The sequence below is a fragment of the Camellia sinensis genome, chromosome 1 (genome assembly GCF_055761805.1).
Source record: "Camellia sinensis isolate YWXY chromosome 1, ASM5576180v1, whole genome shotgun sequence".
Taxonomy (NCBI): Eukaryota; Viridiplantae; Streptophyta; class Magnoliopsida; order Ericales; family Theaceae; genus Camellia; species Camellia sinensis.
This window is the reverse complement of record NC_138961.1, coordinates 176,460,970-176,470,505: the sequence shown is the minus strand read 5'-3', so window position 1 is coordinate 176,470,505 and position 9,536 is coordinate 176,460,970. Positions and strand designations below refer to the sequence as shown.

General features: G+C 36.2%; 1 protein-coding gene across 1 annotated transcript; it reads left to right on the top strand.

The window, feature by feature from the left end:
* The first annotated feature begins 1,136 nt into the window (after nt 1–1,136).
* LOC114262294 (disease resistance protein At4g27190-like) lies at nt 1,137–2,216 on the top strand. Its single transcript, XM_028202649.2, has 2 exons — nt 1,137–1,338; nt 1,465–2,216. The coding sequence occupies exons 1-2, from the start codon at nt 1,137–1,139 to the stop codon at nt 2,214–2,216; spliced, it is 954 nt and encodes a 317-aa protein (XP_028058450.2).
* The last annotated feature ends 7,320 nt before the right edge of the window (nt 2,217–9,536 follow it).

Genomic DNA, 9,536 nt, shown 5'->3' with positions numbered 1-9,536 from the left:
CGAACTGTAGGACCAATTCAAGCTCTCCGAAAGGGGCACGCGAAGAAAGTCAAGTCCACAATGTTATTTGCCGAAAAAAATGTTTACTCACTTGGTCGCCAAAACAGGAAAAACAAAACCAAAATTTGGTCGCCAACATCCAACAAAATAAACTTGTAATTCATAATAATCCATCCAATCCATTCAATATAATATGCAATTTGCAAGCATCATTTAAATCAACTGAATCATGAAAATTCGACAAAATATATAAATCATCCAATCCTGAACCTGTTTGATGAAAGTCAGCAATTATTATAAGTTTTCATCCACAAGTAATTCCAAACCACATATTCCTCCAATTAAAAATCTACTTGTAATTTATATAATCATTCAAGTCACATCCAGCTAGCATAAAAATTTAAAACATAACGAGTACTTGTTATTATGTTTTAAATTTTTATCCATGTGCATCTATCAAAAAATATAACTAGTAGTCTACCCAAATATTTTCCATACATATCCATCCAAAAATATAACTACTATTATTCTATCCAAATATGTTCCACCAAAACATCTATCCAAAAATATTTAATTCTTCAAAAAATATAAGAAGTGCCAACTAGTCCTGTACAATTCAGTTTCGTGCACGAGTTCATCGATCTGTACCAAATAAAAAGAGAAATAATGTCTGGTACATTTTTTATGAAAAATTTGCACATCAAATGATTGTAAAATTGGACAAAAAATGAAAATTTTCCAATTTCAATAAATGTAACATGAACAAATTATTGAACTTTCAATATCAGTTTGTAAATAAAACAACAACGTTCATATGTATATATCCAGCCAACATTATAATTCTATCAATATGATCGTTTCCAATGTTGTTTGTCGTCTACTTTTAATACCAACCGCATTGGCCTCATCCCCGGAGTTTTTCATTTGTGGTCATTACTTAAATAAGGCTTCTTTTTATTGTTCTTTAAGGAAATGTTTGTTTTTGTTACTATTTCAAGAACTATGTGGAAGGAGGCTAAAGAGCTAGGAAAAGAAGGCACATTCAATAACAACATATCCAAACCTGCATGTCTCTTGGGGATAGAGTCCATCCATCTGAATAGCTTGTGCCTTATGCTTCTAGAAATTTGGCAATGATGAATGTAATGAAGACTCTAAGTGACGACAATATCAACTTCATTGGAATATATGGTATTGGGGGCATTGCAAAGACAACTTTGGTAAAAGAATTTGGTAAACAAGCAAAATTTGATAAGCTTTTTGATGAAGTTGTGATGGATGTAGTGTCTCAGAACCCGGACATTAAAAAGATTCAAGATAAAATAGGTGGCATCTTGGGTTTCACCAAATTAATTAATCGACCAAGTGCAACTGAATGAACAAGCACGTTGTGTGCAAGACTCAGGGATGTGAAGAAGATCCGTGTTCTATTGGATGATGTTTGGGCCAAACTTGATTTGGTAGCCATAGGCATTCCATCTGATCGTGACCACAAGGGCTGCAAAATCATAATCACAACACAACGTGAGCAAGTATGCAATTCCATGGAAATGGAAAGGCTGAGGACAAAGATTCTTCATCTAAGTGTTTTATCTGAAAAAGATTCATGGGACTTGTTCAAAAAGAATGTTGGCGATGTTGTTGACTCTAACAAGTTGAATATTTTAGCTAATGAGGTTTGTAAAGAATGTGGAGGCTTGCCTATAGCACTTGTTACTGTTGGAAGTGCAATGAAAGGTAAAGATGACCCTAATTTATGGAACGATGCAGCTCGAGAATTGAGAAAATCAATGCCACCAAACATTGAAGGTGTTGATCAACAAGTGTACAAAAGTCTTAGGTTGAGCTATGATTACCTGCAAGATGAGAAAGCCAAGGCTTGCTTCTTGCTTTATTCTCTATTTCCCGAGGATCATAACATCTTAATAGAAGACTTGGTACGATATGGGATGGGGTTGAGGGTATTCAAAAAAGTTGACACAATGCATGAAGCTAATGGCAGAGCAAAGTCAGTGACCGACAATCTCATAGCTCCTTGTTTGTTATTAGCAAGTGACAATAAACAAGATTGTATCAAAATGCATGATGTTGTATGTGATGTTGCCATAGATATTGGGTCCAAAAAGTATTTGGTAAGAGCTGGTTGCAATTTGAAAGACTGGCCAAATATGGATAGTTTGGATCTATACACTGGCATATCATTGATGAGAAACTAAATTAGTAACCTTCCTGAGGTCTTGGAATGTCCAAAGCTCCAAATATTACTATTACAAGGCAATGGAAATGCATGGTCATGTTCACATGAATTCTTTTCAAGGATGAATGCACTTAGTGTTTTAGATTTGAGCCAACTACTTTACTACGATTTTGACAATCAATTCGTAGTCCTAATGCTTTCAATAACCAAACGCGTCTTCGAACATTAGTTCTTGACGGAATTAAGTTTGGGCGCACTAAATTTCTTAGACAGTTAAAGACGCTTGAAGTCCTTAGATTAGGTATTCCTACTAGCTACTGTACAACAAAGCTAGCTTAGTTAGCTACATCCTCATTTACTCCTTACATATTAAATCTAATTTTATTTGATCGCCAAATTAGATTCAAGTATTCAAATTAAATTGTTTAATTTGAACAACAAGAATCAAAGTACAATTTAAATCAAATTTCAAGAGTTGTAAATTACCTTAAAAATTAATTGATTGATCTGTTAGTGATTGACAAAAAACAAGTAAATCAAGAGAAAAGAAAATTTGAAAACATTACAAAAGATTTAAGAAAGAAAAAACTGTGCCAAAACTTTACTAGATTGTAGATTTTATACTCTTCCAATGTTGACTTTTTATAACTTTAAGATGTGACTAACTAAGCTTCTACTTTATTCCAAGAAAAACTCTAATGTTGACATAAAGGTTAGAAGCTATCCTCAAACACAAAATTCTAAGAATTTCTTGACACGCAAACACACAAAAATAAATAAATAAATAAAATTATGATTCGATCATATCCGGTAGTGTAATGTTAGTTTCTAAACCACACAAACAGGTCACCTTGTGCAAAATTGATCCTGCTACTTTATAAAAAGCTGAGACCAAGCATTGCTCTATCGAAAAGAACTTTTCTCAATAAAACAAATGGAAGAAACTCATTGAGAATACTAGGACTATTTATGGGCTTTGTTTGCAGTGCACTATTCTCATCATGAATCATATTAGGGCCAAGGAAAATTAGAGAAGTCATGAGGCAGAGGTAGAGTAGGAATAAATTAATTTTACAATCTTTAGGAATGGTAGTATTTTGATATTTTAATCTTACTATATTTAAAAAATTAAATAATAAAAACAAATTTACATATAATAGATATAATCAGGGCGGGCAAAAAGGAAAAGAAAACATGTTTCTCACCTGTTATTGTGTTATAGTGTAGTGTAACCGAGGGGATAAGAGATGTGAACAAATCAATGTGAAGAAACTTCCTACTATTGACATCTCATTATGATTACTCTAATTCTTCTTTGTCTTCTCGAAATGAAAAGTTTAAACAGCTTAAAACAGGGAGTCCCCCACTTCAATTTCAAGGCTAAAATCCACTTTCTACCGTAACTTCAATTCTCTATAGCTTCAATTAAGAAACTTCTTCTTATTCTTCTTCTCTTTTTTTTTTTTTTTTTCAAGTAGTCCAAAAAAATGAATAGATTAGGGCATTGGCGTTTATCATTTTCAATAATCCATGCCATCTATGCCTCCACCCATTGCTGGAACTTCTTTCTCATCCTTTGGAAGTTCAATTTGATAAATAATAAAAAAAGAAAATGATAAACTCAATTTGATGGGTTTTAAATCATGGAAATCAAACACTTCAACTAAACCCATTTATGAAATCAACGCAAAATTAAACTTAAAAAAACATATAAACCCTAAATGAAGTGTGAGAGATGGGGAAATAGGGAAATGGAGAAGGAGAGAGAGAGAGAGAGGACTAGATCGACAGAGAGGGAGAGGGCCGATAGCAACATAGGGAGAGAGAGATATAGAGATAGAGATAGAGATAGAGAGAGAGAGAGAGAGAGAGAGAGAGAGAGAGAAACCTGTGATTTGTTGCGATGGCGACGTGCGACGGTGGGGAGCGGCGGTAGTTAGCAACAGTGGGGTGGTGACCGTCAGTGAGCGAGCATCAAGTTTGGTGGTGAGCGGGTGTCTATGTGTTTTTGAGATAAAACAGAGACATAACAGATTTGTGTGAAACAAATAGGGGAGGGTGCCAATATTCATATTCCCTACCTTTAGTGACTAAATTACAATTTGTCGACAAATATAACTCAATAATGACAAAATCTTTTGCAGCTATTTTCGTAATTTGGCTACTAACTATTGTTTTTGCCGGCAAAATCTAACTATACAATGACTAAATTTTTTTAGTCACTGATGGTTTATATTTCCCTACTAAATTCTATGGTCGGCAGAGGGTACCCCAATAAATAAGCCAATCTGTTGGCGGCTAAAATTTTTTGATCGGCAAAAGAATGTGTACGCCAACTAAAACCAGAATTAGTAGCCTAAAATATAGACAAACGCCGACTAAAATTATTCTTGTCGCCTATTTACATTATTTTTGGAGACTAAATTTTTTTTTTAGTCACCAATAACTAATATATGGCGACCAAATCTCAAGTAAGTTTAAGTAGCTAGAGCTTATGAAAAAGCCTCAAACAAATTGAAACTATTTTAGTCAGTCAAAGCAGAAATAGTTAATGGCATATTAAGACTAGAATATTGTCTTCACATTGGAGATATGTGCAGTAACACTTCATTTGAAAGGGCAATTTGTGAGCAAATTTATTATTGGAAAACTTTGACATAATTTTCACTACAGCTGACATCTATTTTGTGATCATCGCCTTAGAAATGAGGAGATCCAATTCATAGCATTAATCATTATGCATTACTAAACAGTGTAACTTAATAAACGAGGGTGTTACTGAAAGGAGAAAGATATGGAAGAGAATTTCTATATATATTAAATTAAAGTACAGGTACAAGAGATATATATACAACCTTTCTAAGTCTATTCTGGGACAATACTAATTTATTGCTATGATCAAGGATCCTAATTCACTGCAACAATCATGGCTAAACCACTGATTGTGGAGTCTAATACAACAAAGGTAAATTCCTTGAATTACTCAATATGATTTCTAACACTCCCCCTCAAGTTGGAGAGTGAATGCTGAGAAGTCCTAACTTGTGACTCAGGTAATTAAAGCTATCCTAACCCTAGGCTTTCGTAAATATGTCTGCAAGCTCATCCCATGAAGAAATGTAGATTGGAGAAATTTTGACAGCTTGCAGCTTCTCTCTCACAATGTGACAATCTATTTCAATATGTTTTGTTCTTTCGTCATAAACTAGATTTGCCGCTATATGCAATGTAGCTTGATTATCACAATGCAAAGGAGCAAGGCCTTTTTGTTTGACTCTTAAATCTCGCAATATATATCGCAACCATGTAATTTCAAGGCATGTGTTTGCCATGGCCCTATACTTGGCTTCTGCAGATGAACAAGGAACAGTTGGTTGTTTCATGGATTTCCATAAGACAAGAGAGTGACCTAGAAACACACAATAACCTTTAGTTGATTTTCATGTTATTTGACAACCTGCATGATCTAAATCACAATAAGCTTTCAACTCAAGATTGTTCATAGTCGGGAAAAACAAGCCTTGGCCAGTTGTACCCTTAATGAATCGCAAGACACGAAGTGTGGCCTCTATGTGTGGCTTTCTGGGTTGGTGCGTAAACTGACTCAAATTCTGAATTGCATAAACAATGTTTGGTCTTGTGACAGTAAGATAAATTAATTTTCCAACCAACCACCTATATCTTGTTGGATTATTGAGTATAGCACCATATGTGGTTTTCAATTTCACATTTGGTTCGATTGGACACTTTTCTGGTTGTGCCCTATTAAACCTGTATCTTGTAAAATATCTAGAGCGTATTTTCTTTGGAACAAACAAAAAACCTTTCTTGGATCGTGAAAATTCAATGCCCAAAAAATACTTTAAGTCACCTAGATCCTTGATGCAGAACTGTTTGAGAAAGAAGGATTTAAGGTGGTCTATTGCTCGAAGATTATTGTCTGTAATGGTAATATCATTAACATATATGAGCACTCCGGTAAAAGAATCTCCATTAACTTCGGTAAAGAGGGAATAGTCAGCCATAGATTGGTGGAAGACCACTTTCTTAATAGCAGTTGAAAATTTGGAGAACCAGTTACAAGAAGGTTGTTTAAGCCCATAAAGAGATTTATTAAGCCGACTCACCAAATTCTTTCCTTTGTCGACAAAGGCCGGGAGGAGGAACCATATAGACCTCCTCGTGCAAGTCACCATGGAGGAAGGCATTGGTAATAGCAAGTTGGTGAAGAAACCAATTATGAGCAGTAGCAACAAATAAAAGACAACGGAGAGTAGTATGCTTGGCAATAGGAGAGAAAGTCTCACTGTAATCAACACCCTCAATTTGGGTGTAACCTTTGGTGATGAGATGAGCTTTGTAATGCTTAATGGTGCCATAAGAATTGTATTTGATTTTAAACACCCATTTGCACCCAATAGGTTGATGACCAGCCAGTAAGGGCATAAGGGTCCAGGTGCGATTGAATTGCAATGCATCTAACTTGACCTTCATAGCAAGTAGCCAGTTAGGATCTAATACAGCTTTAGCATAGGAATTGGGCTCAATGGTTCCTAAAATGTTAGCAAGAAACACACGATGCGAAGGAGAAAAGCGGTGATTGGAAAGGTAATGAGTCAAGGGATGTTTAGTACTTGAAGGAAAAGCCGACAGTGAGGAGGATGACTAATCAGAGGAAGTAGAAGCAAAAGACATAAGGTAATCATGTTTCCAGAGAGGGGGTTGTGTAGAATGGGTCAAGTGACATTGGGGCATGCAATGAAGAACAGATGTGGGAGATGTAGGCAATGATGTAGATAGAGGTGGAAGTGGAGGTGGAGGATTTGGGGAGAAAGCGGGTTCGCGCATGGGAGAGGAAGTAGGCGCATGAGTGGTGGGTAAGGATGAGGTGTGGTTGGGTTAAGAAAGAGGTAAGATAGTAGGGCGAGTGCAAAGTGGGTTGAAAGTAGAGTTGGGTTGGTAAGGAAAAATGGTTTCAAAAAAAATTGACATCCCGACTAACAAGAAAATTTTTAGAATCCAAGTCATAAAGTTTGTAACCCTTGTGGCCGATGGGATAACCAAGAAAGACACAACGCCGTGGACGGGAGGCAAACTTATGAATAGGATGAACAATGGTAGCATAACATAAACAACCACAAACAAGAAGATGGGCAAGAGATGGTAGTTTCTAATAAAGTAACTCAAATGGAGATTTATTGGCCAACAAAGGTGTAGGTAAACGATTAATGAGGTACACAGCAATTAGCACACACTCACTCCAAAAAGACAAGAGAATGTGCAATTGAAAACACAAAGCACGAGCAATGTCAAGAATATGTCGGTGTTTACGCTCAACCACCCCATTTTGCTGAGGAGTGGAAACACATGAGCATTGAAATTCGACACCAGTGGTAAGAAAAAAATCCCGCACAGAAATAAATTCGGATCCATTATTGCTTCTACGAGTTTTGATGTTGACATTAAACTAATTATAGTCTAGGGCAAAGAAAGCTTTAAGCAAGGGCTGTGTTTTAGATTTGTATGTCATCGAGAAGACCCAAGTACACTTGGTAAAATCATCCACAATTGTAAGGAAGTAACGTGCACCAGTATGTGAGGGAATGCGATGTGGACCCCAAATATCACAATGGCGTAATTCAAATGGTGAAATAGTTAATTTTGTACTTAAGGGAAATGGAATGCGTGTTTGCTTAACCATAGGACAAATAACATAATCATTATTAAATGAAATAGACATGGAGGGAAACAATTTAGAAAAGAGTTGAAGACAAGCTGATGAAGGATGCCCAAGATGTTGGTGCTAGATTGAGGACGATAAAGAGACATGATAGGAGAGTGGGGCTTTGGTCAATGGTGACATGTAATAGAGTCCATTATTCTGCTTGTCTCAACCAATCATCTTCCCCAAAGCCAAGTCCTGGATGACACAAGAATCAGCAAAAAGAATGATACAACAATAAAGGGATTTTGTGAGTTTACTAGCATACAGTAAATTTAAATGAAAAGAAGGAATGTAGAGAACATGTTCTAAAGTGATGTCTTTATTGAAAAGAATAGTGCTTGAAAAATCAATAGGAACTAACGATCTTGTAGGCAAGTAAATTGAAGGAATAGGAGATGGATGACTATGAGAAAAAAAAAAAAGACGAATCGGATGTGATATGATTCGTGGCTCCACTATCAAGAATCCATGAATTAGAAAAATTTGAATTAATGGATGGAAGGGATCGATGAAACCGACCTACTGCATTAGCAAAGACATCTGAGTTTTTGGAGGATGATTTGGACAAGTTTGCTATGGCGGTGGTGAGTTGTTTGCATTGCTCCTCAAAAAGCCCAGCAAGAACTTGGTGCAAGATATGGGTTGCCGAATTAGAAGGACTAGCAAGAGTTGTGTGGGCCGGCTGCTATTAAGTAGAAGGGTCCATGGCATGAACTTGGTGCGTGGAAGGATGTCGACACGCATTGGTACAATTGGGTTTGTTTCGATCACACAGCTTTTGTTTAATAGATCCATGATTGTCTGCATTTGTGCCCCTTCCACGAAACAACCTGTGTCCGGGTGGGTATCCATGTAACTTGTAACACATCTCAATATTGTGTCCATCACGATCACAGTAGGAGCAATGGAGATCAAAAGAGGATGAACAATCTGTAGACTGATTTGGATTTTTGGAACGAAAAGAGTGATTGAAGGATGAATGATCTCCTGATAGATTTTGGGTTCCAAAACGACAATAGTTTGAACCTTTGTACTTATGCATTGTTGTAGTAAGAGAAAATTTTGAGCCTCTGTCGAGGAGGAACCAATTCCTCGTTGTTTTTCTTCTTGAGTAATTAGAGAATATGCCTTCTGAACGCTTGGTAACGGATTTATATGAAGAATCTGACCACATACGACATTGTAAGACTCATTTAGACCCATGAGAAATTGCATAATTTGATCTTGTTCCCGTTGTTCATTGTAAACCTTCATTCCAATACAAGAACAAGGGGGTTGAGTTTTATAGGAGGCAAGTTCATCCCATAAAGCTTTGAGTTTTGTATAGTATGTGGAAATGGTCATAGAACCTTGTGCATGTGAATTGATTGATTTTTGGATCTGGAAAATTTGTGGAGCATTACCTTGAGAAAAATGATCATGGAAATCATTCCAAATCTCTTGTGTCATCTTAGTGTACACAACACCATTTGCTAAATCTACTTCGACGGAGTTGAGAAGCCATGAGAGAACCATTTTGTCACAACGTTCCCATAGGGCATAATCAACAGGCTTCACAGTTGTATCTGGGGCTTTGATTGTACCATTAACAAAATCAATTTTGATTTTGGAAGT